Source organism: Xyrauchen texanus, chromosome 14 (assembly GCF_025860055.1).
Source record: "Xyrauchen texanus isolate HMW12.3.18 chromosome 14, RBS_HiC_50CHRs, whole genome shotgun sequence".
In the NCBI taxonomy this organism is placed as follows: Eukaryota; Metazoa; Chordata; class Actinopteri; order Cypriniformes; family Catostomidae; genus Xyrauchen; species Xyrauchen texanus.
Window position 1 is genome coordinate 16876809 of NC_068289.1, and position 16320 is coordinate 16893128.

At 44.0% G+C, this 16320-nt stretch overlaps 1 protein-coding gene across 3 annotated transcripts in view; it reads right to left on the reverse strand.

The window, feature by feature from the left end:
- LOC127654861 (disco-interacting protein 2 homolog A-like) overlaps nucleotides 1-16320 on the reverse strand; it is a 201834-nt gene that overhangs the window by 31657 nt on the left and 153857 nt on the right. For 2 of the 3 annotated variants that reach the window (XM_052142366.1, XM_052142364.1), the window contains exons 7-15: nucleotides 14615-14734; nucleotides 5739-5936; nucleotides 5552-5643; nucleotides 3712-3822; nucleotides 2920-3043; nucleotides 2721-2830; nucleotides 729-831; nucleotides 339-403; nucleotides 87-180 (exon numbers count right to left, since the gene is read on the reverse strand). In XM_052142366.1, coding sequence (XP_051998326.1) covers nucleotides 87-180; nucleotides 339-403; nucleotides 729-831; nucleotides 2721-2830; nucleotides 2920-3043; nucleotides 3712-3822; nucleotides 5552-5643; nucleotides 5739-5936; nucleotides 14615-14734 — 1017 coding nt within the window. The remainder of the gene's footprint in view (nucleotides 1-86; nucleotides 181-338; nucleotides 404-728; nucleotides 832-2720; nucleotides 2831-2919; nucleotides 3044-3711; nucleotides 3823-5551; nucleotides 5644-5738; nucleotides 5937-14614; nucleotides 14735-16320) is intronic. The other variant, XM_052142367.1, reaches the window with a different exon arrangement.

Below are 16320 nucleotides of genomic sequence, written 5' to 3' on the forward strand. Positions count from 1 at the left end.
AGCCCAATAATTGTGACCATAGCTTTGTTTAGAGAAACCGATACAAAGACACATATGGGAGGTCTGGCTTTAGGCGGTTTACTCACCTTTATAAGTGTGAACTTTCTGGATCCAGGAGAGTGGGTTGACCTTCATCAGCGAGTACGGGATGCTGATCACGTGCATTCGGTTCATCACACTCTAAATCACCATGACAGCGGTTGTCAAAGACAGTGGTGAGAAAACAAGAAATAGCTGGATGAGTGTGAGGGGATCTGATGTTGACATATAGTGTGAAACCTTAAACTCTGTCTCTATGTGTGTATCATACACACGAGTGTCTGTTTGTAAGGACTCACCGTAAGGACCCCGTGCCATAGACCAGCATCTCGTTTGAAGTCCAGAACATTTGTTATGATCTCACCTGATGAGGAGAGGTATGTTGATACAGTGTGAAACAACTAATCAATTTAAAAAGCCCATTAAGTCAGAATTAGATTTGTGTGACTTGTAGTTTATGTCTATACGATTTAAAGCTTTAACACTCTTAGATGTATGATAAAATCGATTTTAAAGATGTGCAGAGAAGAGGCGTTTAACTGCAGTACCTGCTCTGAATACAGTGTTCTGCCAGGTTTCAGAGCAGTTTTTTAGAGAGTGGAACAAGGACAAACTTGACCTGCAGTACTCTAGTACCTGCAGGTGTCAGAAGAGCTTGTGTGTTATCTGTGCAAGTCACAAACACTAACCTTCTGTGTAGCCACAGGCCTGTGTGAGCGCATGACAGTGAGACAGCATAGCTGAGTGAGACACGGTGATGCCCATGGTACTGCCCTGCTTACACGTCTTATACTGTACAGATAGACAGACAGACAGACAGACAGATAGATAGGAGAAGGAAAATACAGAAGGAAGGATAGATATATGTTTTAATTCTTAAAGACAACTACATTTATATTAGTATTTAAACATCTAAAGTTAAATGAAATAATAGCCAGGTTTCTATCCATATATTTGTATCTAAATGAAGATTTGGGATATTTAAAAAAAAAAAGCTGGATGAAAATGAAGACTTTTGTTATAATATTTAAGATATTTAGCCTTCTATGTATTGAAAAATGGCACCTTCCTTTGGCATTAGTGGTAATTTTTGACTGGAAGGGTTATATGTGTAAATAATTTTTTTTTTTTATGATGATGATGATAATTATACAATTTCCTCTTCCCTGAAGTAAGAACAATAAAAGTATGCATTTCTTTTGGGATTGTATGCTATTTTGATCTAATTTACATTTCTCAATTTTACCACTCATTTGCACATACAAAGCACATTTTTGAAAATAAATACATTCAGAACCTATCTATAAGTTGAAACATGAAGAAAATATGAGAATGTGCCATCTGGTGAACAAAATGTAAATAACATGATATGAAAACCATGTCATGCCAGTAAAGCCAATAGATGGCTGAAGGCACCTACTGTGTAGACTTTATATTTTATCAACAGATATCCACTTGGATATATATTTAGACATTATAAAACTATTATTTGTCAAAGTTTAGCATTTTTAATTTTATTTGAAATGTCAGTTTTGCAGTTAATGCCATTATGGTTGCAACCAAACCAGACCATGGTGTTACAGAAATGTACTACAAAATTCAGAAAATTCAATTTGAGTATAAAGAGTAAATATTTTGCAATTTCAAGCTTTCTATAGTTAAAATATATTTTGCAAATGTGTGTGTGTGTGTGTGTGTGTGTGTGTGTGTGTGTGTGTGTGTGTGTGTGTGTGTGTGTGTGTGCTCTCATCTTGTAAATCATACTAAATTATGTTTTTTGAAAATGTTAAAATGCGGAAAGTTTTCTGTGAGAGTTAGGTTTAGGGGATAGAATATATAGTTTGTACAGTATAAAAACCATCATGTCTATGGAAAGACCCCATAAAACATGGAAAAACAACATGTGTGTGTGCGTGTGTGTGTGTGTGAGAGAGAGGGTGAGAGAGAGAGAGTGCCAGATTGCTGCCATCAGCTGGAAACAACAGATGACTTGTAATGCCAACAATGACCAAAATATGGCTGTAGAATTCCACTTATTGTTATTTTACAGCTCATTTTGTGTGTACATGTGTTCATGTGTGAGTGGGTGTGTATGTTTTGACTCTCACCCTGTCTGTTTTTTTTTTCTGCATTGTGGCTGATTTATTGATTGTGTTTGAAAAAAAAAAAGCTATTTTTTTTTATCTTTCCCATTGTTTTTCAAAGGTCGGACAATTTTGACCGGGAATACCATAAGTGCTGCCTTTTTCTTTTTTATGACCACTTATCGAATCAAGCCCTTATGTTTTATTTTTGTATGTTCAGGTGGGAAATGGAGGAAAAGTCACCAAATCTGGTACTGCTCAGATAAAGGAAACAATTTTTATTAAATGAGGAAAATATATTTTTGTAAAAAATGACAGAATACCATAGACTTTAGAAGAAAACTGAATTGAAGACATTTGAAGACTTTTTAAGGACCCGTGGGAATCCTGAAAGAGCCACAGTGGCTTCAACTTTCCATTTATATTTTGAGCAAGTTTGCCTGGAAGTGATGACTTCGTTCTCTTGAGCACATGAAATGGAAACACTGCTTTGTTCACAAATTGTTTTTGTGTTATTATGATTTTTCACATAAATGTAATTCATAACTTGGATAGAGACATAGCTAATGAAAAAAGTTAGTAAGCCTGATTTTTTACCTCTATGTATGCTATTTCATTGCTGGCATCTCTTATTTGAGGATGCCAGTCTTTAGGGGGCTTCACAACATGCTTTCCATCAGTAACAAACCACAACAATCGTGGCCAACCTGTAAAACAAACAAATAAACAAACAAACATGTTATTGCTGAGGCTTGTACAGCACTACCATTAAAATAAGTTTGCATGAATCACTCACCCTTAAAGGTGACGACCTCTCCGGTCTGTGCTTTGGGCAAACCCTTTTGACAGGCGTCAGTGGTCAGGGCGAGAGTGACCCCACAGCTGCCCAACAGAAATCCCACCTGCTGACTGCCTGCATCCTGATGAGAGACACAGAGAGATTCATCGATATAACACTGATCTGTAGTCCACGCACACACACACACACACACACACACACACACACACACTTGTTGTGTTTCCATGTTTTATGGGGACTTTCCATAGACATAATGGTTTTTATACTGTACAAACTTTATATTCTATCCCCTAAACCTAACACAACCCCTAAACCTAACCCTCACAGAAAACTTTCTGCATTTTTACATTTTCAAAAAACATAATTTAGTATGATTTATAAGCTGTTTTCCTCATGGGGACCAACAAAATGTCCCCACAAGGTCAAAAATTTCGGGTTTTACTATCCTTATGGGGACATTTGGTCCCCACAAAGTGATAAATACACGCTCACACACACACACACACTCACACACACTCACACACTCTCTCTCTCTCTCTCTCTCTATCACTGTCTTTCATCAGATAGTCTGCAATATCAAACCCTGAACAAAACTAGCATTAAAAAAAGATGTGTGCTATTATGTCCTTTATAAACGATGAGCTGTGGAAATTAGATGCTGTTTTTTGAGGACAGTCAAAAGTGCCATGAAGACACCAAGGTGTCATAGCCTGCCTGCTCCAGCAGAGGGTTCTATTGTGCTTTAAATCTGTTATAGTGTCTGTGGATTGGTATAATGTTAATTATTACCTTTCGAGTGAGTGGCACCTCTATGGGCACGGGCACCAGTTCTGCCAGGAGGCATCCATAAAACGCCACCATAAACATCACAGGATCATTGTTGGGGAATACAAGTGCAACCTGTAAAGATCAGCAGACATAAAGTTTAGCTTTCATAACACCTGTGAGTGAGATGATTAACATTGTTTACTGACATTGTTGCTACATTAACACAGTAACTGTTTGAAATCGAACAGGCTTGACTCTTGAATTGTCCTGTGCATACAACAGTAGACATGTTTAATGCAGCATATGGGTAGTTGACACAAAATACTTTTGGAAAGTTAATGTGTCCTGAGATGTGCACTGCTATACTCCATCTAATACTTTTAGACATTATTGTGCAACATGATCACACACAGGGCTGGATTGGTAATCTGGCATAACGGGCATTTTCCCGGTGGGCCGAAGCACTTTGGGGCCCGTTCAGGGGTGGACTGGCCATCGGGAGATATGCAGAAAAGAGATCACCCCCACCATGCTCAACAACTTTTGGGCCAGTTTCTATGTAAAATCCCAGGCCGATTTCTCTTCCCAGTCCACCCCTGATCACACAAGAAATCCATGTTGCTTCTGAAAGTTAATTTACCCTGATATTAACCCCATTGACAATCAAAAATGTGATTAAAATAGAAAAAAGCTAAAATATACACTTTCTCTAATATATTTACTAAAATTTTAACCTAAAATGTTGATATTGGTAATTTTTTAATTTTATTTTTTAAAAATCTCATAGACATGTTATGCATCTTAAAACGAACAGAACAGGTTGCTAGGACATTATCTAGGGTGTTCTAGGTGGTTGCTTGGGCATTGCTAGGTGGTTGCATTGGTGTTCTGGGTGGTCACTAGGGAATTGCTATGTTGTTGCTAGACAGTTTCTAGGGTGTTCTGGGTATTGGCCAGGGCATTACTATGGAGTTCTGGGTGGTCCTTAGGGTATTGCTAGGTGGCTCCTAAGCTGTTGCTAGGGTGTTCTGGGTGATCACTAGTGCATTGCTAGGCAGTTCCTAGGCTTTTGCAAGGGTATTCTTGGTGGTCGCTAGGGCTTTGATATGTGGTTGCTAGGTGGTTTCAAGGGTGTTCAGGGTGGTTGCTAGGGCATTGCTAATTGATTCCTATGCTGTTGCTAAGTTGTTCTGGATGTCACTAGGGCATTGCTATTTGGTTGCTAGGCAGTTTATAGGGTGTTCTGGGTGGTCACTAGGGCATTGCTAGGAAGTTGCTAGGGTGTTCTGGGTGGTCGCTAGGGCATTACTAGGTGGTTCCTTGGATGATGCTTTGGTGTTCTGGGTGATAGCTAGGGCGTTTTAAGGGCATTCTGAGTGGTCTCTAGGGCATTGCTATGTGGTTGCTAGGCAGTTTCTGAGGTGTTCTGGGTGGTCACCAGGACATTTCTAGGTGGTTCTTAGACTGTTGTTTGGGTGTTCTGGGTTGTCGCTAGGGCATTGATATGTGGTTGCTAGGCAGCTTCTATGGTGTACTGGGTGTTTGATAGGGCATTGCTAGGTGGTTCCAAGGCTGTGGCTAGGGTTTTCTGGGTGATTTCTAGGGCATTGTTAGGGTATTCTGCTATGTGGTTGTAAGGCTATTTCTAGGCTGTTTCTTTGTGGTCCCTAGGGTAGTGCTTAGTGGTTGCTAGGGTGTTCTGTGTTGTCACTACGGCATTGCTAGGTGGTTCCCAGACTGTTGTTAGGATGTTCTGGGTGGTCGCTAGGGGATTGCAATATGGTTGCTAGGGTCTTCTGGGTGATTGCTAGGGTGTTGCTATGTGGTTGGTGATCATAGCCTGTCTCTTTCTCTCACTCACTCTGTCTCCAGGCCGCAATAGTGGTTCATTCCTAGTGCTCAGTTTATTCAGCAGCGTGAAGGCCAGTTTCTGACTTCGAGTCCACAACTTCCCTATGACAACAAAAACGTTCAAATGATGAGAGCATATTCACATGGAGGCAGTCCAAGCAAATGACAGGTTTTGAAAATAACAATTCTAAATGTACCATATGTGAGTGTGTAGACGGGTTTGCCAGCGTTGTCCAGTGAGGTGAGGCAGGGGCTCTTGGAATGTGTCGTGCCCCAGCGCTGCAGGGAAGCCAGTAATGACAGGGGCCAGTTCGTGACCACACCCAGCGGCTCCCCATCCAGGGCTCTCATCTCACCCCCCTCCGGCTTGGGCTGGTTTGGATCTGGATGCTGGACTGTAGAGGACAGGAAGTGATGTCAGAGACAGACAATGAGAAAGAACCATATGTGAGGCGCTTTATCAAAATGAGTCTTGATTTTTGAATGTTTAGAGTTTTCTAATGTTTTTGATATAACAAAGCCTCAGCTTTCAAATAATGCCAAAGTTATAATTAAATTCAAATTATGAATGTTGATTTCATGCTCTTAAATGATAAAATATTAAAATTAAGTATGCTTTGTGGGCCCGTATTGATAATTAAATCTTCCATTTCTGTCAATTAATGTCTAAAAATTGTTTGGAATCTTTGGTACCCATTTAAAAAAAAAAAGGGGGGTTATGACAGCCAACAGTCAAATTAATATATCTCGGCAATGGTTTGGGATAGAAACATAAAAAGTTGAGACCTGAGACCTTCATTTTCACTTAATGCATAAAACTCAAAATGTGTTCCCTTTACAAAAGCTTCACTATGATGCTGCACTTTTTGCTAAGCGCTACGGGGAACAATCTTGCATTGTAAACAGCTGTGAATTGTGTGTAACACGTCAATGAACATTGACCTGAATTTATAGCCTCGGCTGGTGATGATCATTAGATGCACCTGTGGACAGGCTATAAAATAGAGGCGTCACCAGCGTGTCAACAGATATTTTTCATTCAGAGCATACTGTAATGTGTGTCTCACAAACCTGCTAAAAAAAACTTTCTTCCCTTTTGTTAGGAGTTAGAAATTGTTAGGCAGTGCGCAGAACTTTCTTTCCTTTCTCTCTCTGCTCTGAAAGAGATTATATATATATAAAAAAGAGAATGGCGGAGAAACGGAGCAAACGATGCGTGTTTCCTTGTCAACGTTTTATGGCTGACAAGGACACGCATGAGTTTTGTTTTGTTTGTTTGGGGGAAGAGCACACGGCTCTCGCGTTGGGGCAGGGCGGGTGCGCGCATTGTGACATTGTGGTCAGAATGCTTCGCGCTCGCCTCACTTACTTCCGAGAGCCAGCACCCGCACTTCATTCGTGGGGCTCTCGTATGGATCTGGCTGAGGAGCGAGAGACGTGTGCGTCCCTTTCGCTCGCTCTCTCCCCAGATCCGGCTGGTCCTTCTCGTGATCTTGAAGCGCGCTCTGGCGCCTCTTCAGTTCAGGAGGGGGACCTCGATTCTCTAGGATCTGTAGATTTCGAGTTACCCACATCCGAGCACTCAAAGCATGACACAAAATCCTCTGAAGAGTTACTCGATGAGCTTGCTCGTTCGTGGAGGAAACCTTATACCTTGCGCGTTCACGTGCCCTCGACGTCGTTATATTCAACTATCGTGGGTGCTGAGGTGCGAGGGTATTCAAGGATGCCGCCGGTCGAAGAGACACTTGCGGGTTATCTCTCGCCGGGTTCGGCATCGTCTCTCCCCTCTAAGCCATGCAGAACTACCTCCATGCTAGTGGGGAGGGCTTATCAAGCAGCAGGTCAGGCTAGTGCTGCGCTGCACACCATGGCTGTGTTACAGGCATACCAGCCTGACCTGCTAAAAGATCTGAGTGCGGGTAAAACTCTCGACGAAGAGGCCTTTTCAGAGCTTTGTCGAGCTACAGATTTGTCTCTCCGTGCGACCAAGCAGTCAGCCTGTGCCATTGGCCGGTCTATGTCCGCTTTGGTCAGTACGGAGAGGCATTTATGGCTTAACCTTTCAGGCATCCGAGATAAAGACAGAGTTTTCTTACTCGATGCCCCGGTTTCGCCTTCTGGTCTCTTTGGAGACACCATGAATACGGTTATCTCCAGATTCCAGGAGGCGAAAAGGCACGAGGAAGCCTTTGGGCAGTTTCTTCCTCGCCGCACTCAGGGGGCGGGGCCGTCGGCCACCCAGTCTTGCCCCGATTCTGCTTGGAGAGAGGCTCAAAAACAGAGCGTGGCGAGTCGTGCTCCCCCTCGTAGGGACTGGGGACAGGCTCGTCGCCCTCAGCAGCCGCCCAAGAAAGAAGTCAGGGCTGTGATTTCTAAAAGAAAGAAGCCCTGACGGTCTTGTACCCAAACTTGTGAGGGTAGTTCCCTTCGGGACGGGGCAGGTGTATCATCCACTTCGGCCCTCCCGATACCCTTACGAAACCTCTTTACTCCCGCCACCTCTGGTGTTTCGGGTGATAGAGGCTTCCAACAAAGAGTTGGGTGTACCGTTGCTTCCTGCCTTAATCCAGGACACGGAACACTCAACACCCCCTCAACAGGAAGTGTTGAAATTAGTACCCATCTCAGAGAACCTGGCAGCATGGAAACTTCTGCCAGGTATTTCTATGTGGGTTCTAAAGATAGAAAGAGGCTACAAAATTAAATTCGCTCGCCGCCCTCCGCGTATCAACGGCGTGGTTCCCACTACCGTAAGACCGGAGCAGGCATGTCTACTGTGGAAAGAACTGTAAAATCTCTTGGCAAAAGGGGCCATAGAACATGTTCCCCTTCCAGAGAAAGAGTCAGGCTATTACAGCAGATACTTCCTGGTTCCCAAGAATGGTGGGGGGTTGCGTCCGATTCTAGATCTTCGAGGCTTGAACCGCTCGGTCAGGGTGTTCAAGTTCAAGATGCTAACTGTCAAGTCGGTCGTGTCTCAGATCCAACATCACGATTGGCTGGTCACGATCGATCTCATGGATGCATATTTCCATATTGGAATTCTGCCACAGCACAGGAAGTTCCTGAGGTTCGCTTTCGGGGACGAAGCCTTCCAGTATCGGGTTCTTCCATTCGCCTAGCCCTATCACACCGCACATTCACAAAATGCATGGATGCAGCACTGGCTCTTAGCGACTACATGGCATCCGCATTCTGAATTAATTAGACAACTGGCTGATGCTAGCACAATCTCAAGAACTGGCAGTTCAGCACAGAGATATCGTCTTGGCTCATCTAGGTTCTCTGGGTCTGAGACTCAACATCCAAAAGAGCGTTCTTTCTCCAACCCAGGAAATTACCTATCTAGGGATTATATGGAACTCGATCCCGATGCGGGCATGGTTGTCTCCCGCTCGTGTCAGGTCCATCCAGAACTCCCTGAGCAATCTCAGGCTAGGTCGAAGTTGCACTGTTCGTCAGTATCAACGAATACTACGTCTAATGGCGTCTGCGTCCACGGTGATTCCTTTGGGCCTTCTCCATATGAGACCGTTTCAGCTGTGGCTAAAAGCCAGGGGATTTCATCCAAGGGCCAGTCCCCCAAGGCAAATAAGGGTTACGCGCTGAGCGCTTCGTTCCCTTTCTATGTGGTTCAGACCCCGGTCCCTTACCTTGGGTCCCACTCTCGGTGCGTCATGTCGTCACAGGATGCTAATGACAGATGCCTCTCTGACGAGTTGGGGTGCGATCTTAAGTGGTCGTCCAGCCCAAGGGGAATGGGAGGGTCATATGCTCGATTGGCACATCAACTGCCTCGAGCTGATGGCGGTATTTCTGGCCCTGAAATACTTCCTCCGACATCTGAGAGGCTGCCATGTCCTTGTGCGGGTGGACAACACAGCAGCAGTCTCCTACATAAACCATCAAGGAGGTCTACGTTCTCGCCACCTGAATTTGCTGGCATGTCGGATTCTCCTTTGGGCCCAGGGCAAGCTCCTGTCTCTCAGGGCAATTTATATCCCTGGACGCCTAAATGTGAGAGCAGATTTTCTGTCCAGACAAAACATACCGAGGGGCGAGTGGAAACTAAACCCTGAGGTAGTACAACAAATTTGGGTGAGATTTTACAGAGCAGAAGTGGACCTCTTCGCCTCTCAAGAGACTGCGCAATGTGTCCTCTACTTCTCTCTGAGTCACCCAGCCCCCCTGGGTCTGGATGCGATGGCGCATACATGGCCCAGAATGTGTCTGTATGCATTTCCCCTGGTTTCTCTGCTCCCGGGAGTCTTAGCCAGAGTTCACCAGCAAGGGTCTTGCCTCTTACTGATAGCGCCTCGCTGGCCAAACAGGATTTGGTTCTCAGAAATGATATCTCTCCTCGACGGTTCGCCTTGGGCGATTCCGGACAGGAGGGACCTTCTGTCTCAGGCACAGGGGACGATATTTTATCCCCGGCCCGAATTGTGGAGACTTCATGTTTGGCCCCTGAAGGGTACCAACTGAGGGACACAGGGCTGTCGCCTGAAGTTATCGAGACCATTCTTAGTGCTAGGGCTCCCTCCACAAGAAGAATCTACACCAATAAATGGGGTGTCTTCGAAAAGTGGTGCAGTTTACATGGTGCAGATCCAGTTAACTGCCAAATTGTTTCAGTTCTGGACTTTCTGCAGGAAAAACTGTCAGCAGAAATATGCCCCGCTACTCTCAGGGTTTATGTGGCCGCCATTTCGGCTTGCCATGCCTTGATGGACGGGGTGCCTTTGGGGAGGCACCCTCTACTCGCTCGCTTCATTCTTGGAGCCAGGCGACTGAGGCCTCCTGTTAGGACCAAAACTCCCTCATGGGACTTAGCAATAGTCCTGGAGGGTTTGGTTGAAACCCCCTTTGAACCTCTAGAGTCAGCGTCTGACAGACTTCTGACTCTCAAGCTGGTTTTTCTTGTGGCGATTACCTCTCTTAAGAGAATCGGGGATCTACAGGCTCTGTCTGTTTTGCCGGCCTGTTTAGAGTTTGCCCCAGGTATGGCCAAAGCTATCCTGCATCCTGATCCTGACTACCTTCCTAAGGTGCCTTTTTCGACACTACACCCTGTCACTCTGGAAGCCTTCTGCTCCCCGCCGTTTTTAACGCCCTTTAATTGCCCTTCAGACTTATGTCCACCGCACTAACCAGTGGCGTAAGTCAGGGCAATTATTTGTCTGCTTTGGGGGCCGCAACGGGGGGCAGCTGCTACCAAGCAGACTATGTCACATTGGGTGAGGGATGCTATTGCCCTGGCCTATGAGGCGCGCGGTCAAGCTTCGCCAGTAGGTGTCAGGGCTCACTCCACCAGAGGGGTCGCCGCCTCTAAAGCCTTGGCTAGAGGGGTCCCTCTGCAGCAGGTTTGTGATGCGGCAGGCTGGTCCTCTCCACACACATTCATCAGATTTTATAGTCTGGATGTTTATGCTACTCCGGGCTCTTACATCCTTGAGTCGACATCCCAAGCTCATGCCTGAACAAGTTTGTGATGCGGCAGGCTGGTCCTCTCCGCGCACATTCTTCAGTTTTTTATGGCAGGCTTATGCCTGAACAAGTTCGTGATGCGGCAGGCTGGTCCTTTCCACACACGTTCATCGATCTTCATGGGTTAGATGTTTCTGCTACTCCAGACTCTTACGTCCTTGAGTCGACATCTCAAGCTCATGTCTGAACAAGTTTGTGATGCGGCAGGCTGGTCCTCTCCGCACACATTCATCAGATTTTATAGTTTGAATGTTCATGCTACTCCGGGCTCTTACGTCCTTGAGTTGACATCCCAAGCTCATGCCTGAACAAGTTTGTGACACGGCAGGCTGGTCCTCTCCACGCACATTCTTCAGTTTTTTATGGCAGGCTCATGCCTGAACACGTTCGTGATGCGGCAGGCTGGTCCTTTCCGCACACGTTCATCGAACTTTATGGGCTAGATGTTTCTGCTACTCCGGGCTCTTACGTCCTTGGGTCGACATCAAGCTCATGTCTGAGATCTCTCGCGTTTTTGTGAGCACACTTCACAATCGTAGGGGTCCGGACAGCCCCAGTGCGGCGGCGTAGGTATTGCGTTCCCCGTAGCGCTTAGCAAAAGCGCAGCATCATAGTTAAGCTTTTTGTAAAGGGAACGTCTCGGGTTACATGTGTAACCCTTGTTCCCTGAAAAAAGAGGAACGAGATGCTGCGCTTTTTTGCCGCACTGGGACGTCCCAGGACTGCTCTTCAGAAAAAGGTATCTGTCGACACGCTGGTGACGCCTATATTTTATAGCCTGGCCACAGGTGCATCTAATGATCATCACCATCCGAGGCTATAAATTCAGGTCAATGTTCATTGACGTGTTACACACAATTCACAGCTGTTCACAATGCAAGATTGTTCCCCGTAGCGCTTAGCAAAAAGCGCAGCATCTCGTTCCGCTTTTTTCAGGGAACAAGGGTTACACATGTAACCCGAGACGTTTTATTCGGTCAATATGTTTGGCAGGTTAGTTGTAATGAATCTTTTAAAAATACACAGAGCTTTGTTTGAGGCTTAGTAACAAGCACAGTAAACCAGATATCCATAGTCAGAGTATGACACATTGCCATTTATACCTGGTAGCATGTATCTCAAATGTATCCTCTGTCTAAAGCCCTGAGTATTCCTCGGTTTTGACGCGATTGTGAAGCGTCTGTGTATAGTTGAATGGTAGCAAATCCAAGACGAATGCTTAATTTGACTGTGCGTGCATACTGAGGTAGTTGGCACATGTGTGCTACGACTGATATGAGATACTAAGTTACTACTTATCTTCAAGAGTTTAGGCCCATAAAGATGTCTTTAAATTCCTTTAAAATTAAGGAAAAGGGTTGAACCAGCTGTGCATAAGGTCTCATGAAAGTTGGGACATAAAGTTTACACAAGAGCTTAGTAACTACTAGTTAGTTTGTAACTAAGTCAGTGCTTAATTTGGTTGCAACTCCTGTTCATCAGTCAAGACTTAACTAGTAGGTGGTAAACTCTCAGTAAAGTAATGTGTAGTCACATAATATGACATTTACCTGCACTGATCCAATAAAAAGCCTTCAAATTTGTACACAGAACTGTTAAAAGGCCATAAATTTCAATTTGATCTTGTTACGGTTGATGTTCAAACCTTGTTTGTTCACATAACTGTCAGCTGTAATAAATTATATTCCCATTAAAATACGAAACTTAATAAAACTTGATTTGATAAATAGTAGATTTGCCCTGTGTAAATAACAATATATAGGATCTGGGGTGATAAATAAATGCTCATACAACAGGCTGGAAAAAATAGACATTTATACATTTTAATATCCTATATATATTTTTAATGTGTTGAAACTTGACACCGGGCAACACACCATGAAAACCGTACTGTTAGATCGGTTTCATGCTGAAGAGCCCCTTAAAAGTATGTTTTTTTTCTCTCTCATAAATGTAAATAAGTGTAATTGCCCCTGTTGTTTAGCGGCAATTACAACTTCTTCAAGTGCTTCTTCGTGACAATAATGGCTCAAATGTGAGTGTTGCCACCTTGTGGACTCACTAATTAGTGCAAATAATTCCAGGTGCATTCAGAGTACATGCGGTTAGAAAATTCAGGCTGCATGCGTTCAGTGCTCGAGCACTCTGCTGATGATGAAATTTGCATCACACATCCTGTACGCAGACGCCTAGTCTTCGTGTCTGACCGAAGTATACTTTGGGCTTAAGTGTGCAGTTCCTGGCCAAAATAAGCAGCAATGTGGACCAGACTTTGATTATAGTCAAAGGTCTGGCAAAGCATGACAATATGTTTCCCAACTGGGGACAAAGAAATCAAGGGATGGGGATGGAAGAAGAAATAATTGAGATGGAAATAAAAGAGTATGTGCATGTGATTTTTAATGTTTCAACAGCTGTGTCAGGATGACTTATGTGCCACTACATTGAGATGGGACATAGCTGTAAATAGATTGGATAGATGTTGTGTGTCTAGAACAAAAACGATAAATAGAGAATAAGAGAGAGATATGTGAATGACAGAGCTAAAGAGAGAGGGAGAAAGGGATTGATATAAAGCATCAAGGAGTAGAGACAGGGTAGTTTGACTGAACCCATCAGAGTAATCAAATGAACATTGCTTGTGTTGAACAAGAGGACCATAAACCCTTTCCAGATGCCTTCAAGTCCTCACAAACTGCACAGACCCTGACAGGTGGAAATAGCTCATAAATCTTGTGTGAATGGCAAGGCCTAATTTCCCTCCTAGAATGAGACTAAGTCAGAGGTAGAAATGAGAAAACTGCTTGCCCACCCTATCGGTCAAATGGACTGATTTGTTATTAATAGCGTCACTCTCAAAATCCTTGTTACTATATGTCTGTACATTGAATAATATCAAAACAAGTGGCACATCTTGTAATTCAAGTTAACTTTACAGAAAAGTGACAGCAAACCCAAGCCTCCATCATCCACAATCAATCTTGTAATATCACTGAATTTAAAATTACACTCACTGAGCACTTTATTAGGAACACCTGTACACCTATTTATTCATGTGATTATCTAATCAGCCAATCATGTAGCAGCAGCGCAATGCATAAAATCATGCAGATATGGGCCAGGAGCTTCAGTTAACGTTAATATCAACCAACAGAATGGGGAAAAACTGTGATCTCTGTGTTTCTGATCGTGGCATGATTGTTGGTGCCAGACGGGCTGGTTTGAGTATTTCTGTAACTGCTGATCTCCTGGGATTTTCACACACAACAGTCTCTAGTTTACTCAGAATGTTACCAAAAACAAAAAACATCCAGTGAGCGGCAGTTCTGCTGGACGGAAACGCCTTGTTGATTAGAGAGTTCAAACGGTGAGTGGGCAGACTGGTTCGAGCTGACATAAAGGCTACAGTAACTCTGTACAATTGTAGTGAACAGAATAGCATCTCAGAATGCACAACACACAAACCTTGAGGTGGATGGGCTACAACAGCAGAAGACCACATCGGACACATCGGACCATAGTGTTCCTAATAAAGTGCTAAGTGAGTGTATAACAGCTAATTCTATGAGTGTTATGAACCTACCATCCAAAAGTTCTTCAAAATCATCTACGAAGAACTCTCGTAAAGGGGGTCTCTTTGGCCTTTTCAGTGTGTTTAGGAGCTGCTGAATCTTAGATGACACTCGACTGTTGACTGGAACGCCTTCAGTGTCAGAAGACGATGAAACACAAAAAGACAGAGAAAAATGGAGAGATGCAGATGGTGAGATAAAAACGAAGGGAAAGGTCACTGTGAATGGAGTTTATGGACAGACTCACACAACAGCCTGTCAGTCAATGAAAAGCTGTATGCCCATGAGGATTTATTGAGATGGTACTGAGTGCACTCAGTAGACACACCTGACCCAGAGCATCAAATACTGCCTGACTCTGACTTAGGATGCTGGACTCTTACTGCATAGCAACAAGCCTCTACCCATCTCATCAGCCATTCATGAGCTTCCTGCTAAAAGAGTCCATTTAAGCATTCACTACGGATATGCCTCATACAAGGCTTTGAGATCTTTGAAGCAAATAGATTCACAATAAACCCAGGGACAAAAGATAGAATGAAAAGGTTAATACTTATTTAACAATATCACACAATCACATGTATAGCAGGGCCATTCTAGGATAAGAGTTGCAAACCATGTCTGAGCAATTACACATTTTATTAATATATATATACACACATACATACACTGGTGAGCCAAAACATTATGACCACCCTACTTTGCTGTTGGTCTTCCGTAATCCGCCAAAACAGCACCAAACTGCAGAGGCACTGACTCTACAAGACCCCTGAAGTTGTCCTGTGGTATCTGGCATCAAGAAATAACTCTTCATTCTGGTGGCACGTGTCAAATTGACATCCACATGAATGGCCGGAGACAGGGTTTCACAGCAGCACATTGCCCAGAGCATCACACTCCCTCCACCGGCTTGTCGTCTTCCCACAGTGCATTTTGGTGCCAAAACTTCCCCAGGTAAACGGCACACACGTACACAGCCATCCAAGTGATGTAAAAGAAAATGGGACTCATCAGACAAGCTGAACTTCTTCCACTGCTCCAAGGTCCAGTTCAGATGCTGGTGTGCCCATTGTAGGCATTTTCGACCGGTCATCAAGGGCACTCTGACCGGTGGCTACGCAGCCTCATGTGTAGCAGGGTGCAATGCACAGTGTGTTGTGAAATATTCCTTCCGTAACCATCACTAAAACGTTCTGTGACTTGTGTCACAGTAGACAATCTGTCGGTCGGACCAGATGGGATAAACTTTGTAGCCCTCGCATATGGATGAGCCTTGGGCATCCAGCACCTTGTTGCTGGAATGTGGTTTGTCCATCCTTGGACCACTGTCAGTAGCTATTCACCATTGCTGACCAGGAGAACCCAAAAAGCCTTCCGTTTCAGAGATCCTCTGACCCAGTCATCTGGCCCTTGTCAAAGTCACTCAGGTCTTTACTCCTGTCCATTTCTCCTGCATTCAACACGTTGACTACTAGAACTGATTCTTCGCTTACCATCTTATTTACCAAGACCTTGACATGTGGCCTTGTTAGGAGATGATCAACGTAATTTGCTTCACCTGTGAGTGGTGATAATGTTTTGGCTCATGAGTTATATATATTAGATAATATTACAAGGCAATAGTATTACTATTATTTTTTAATAGAATAACATTTTGTACACTGATGTCTTGTACATGATTTTTGCTTTTGCATATGCATCAATAAATCACGATTAT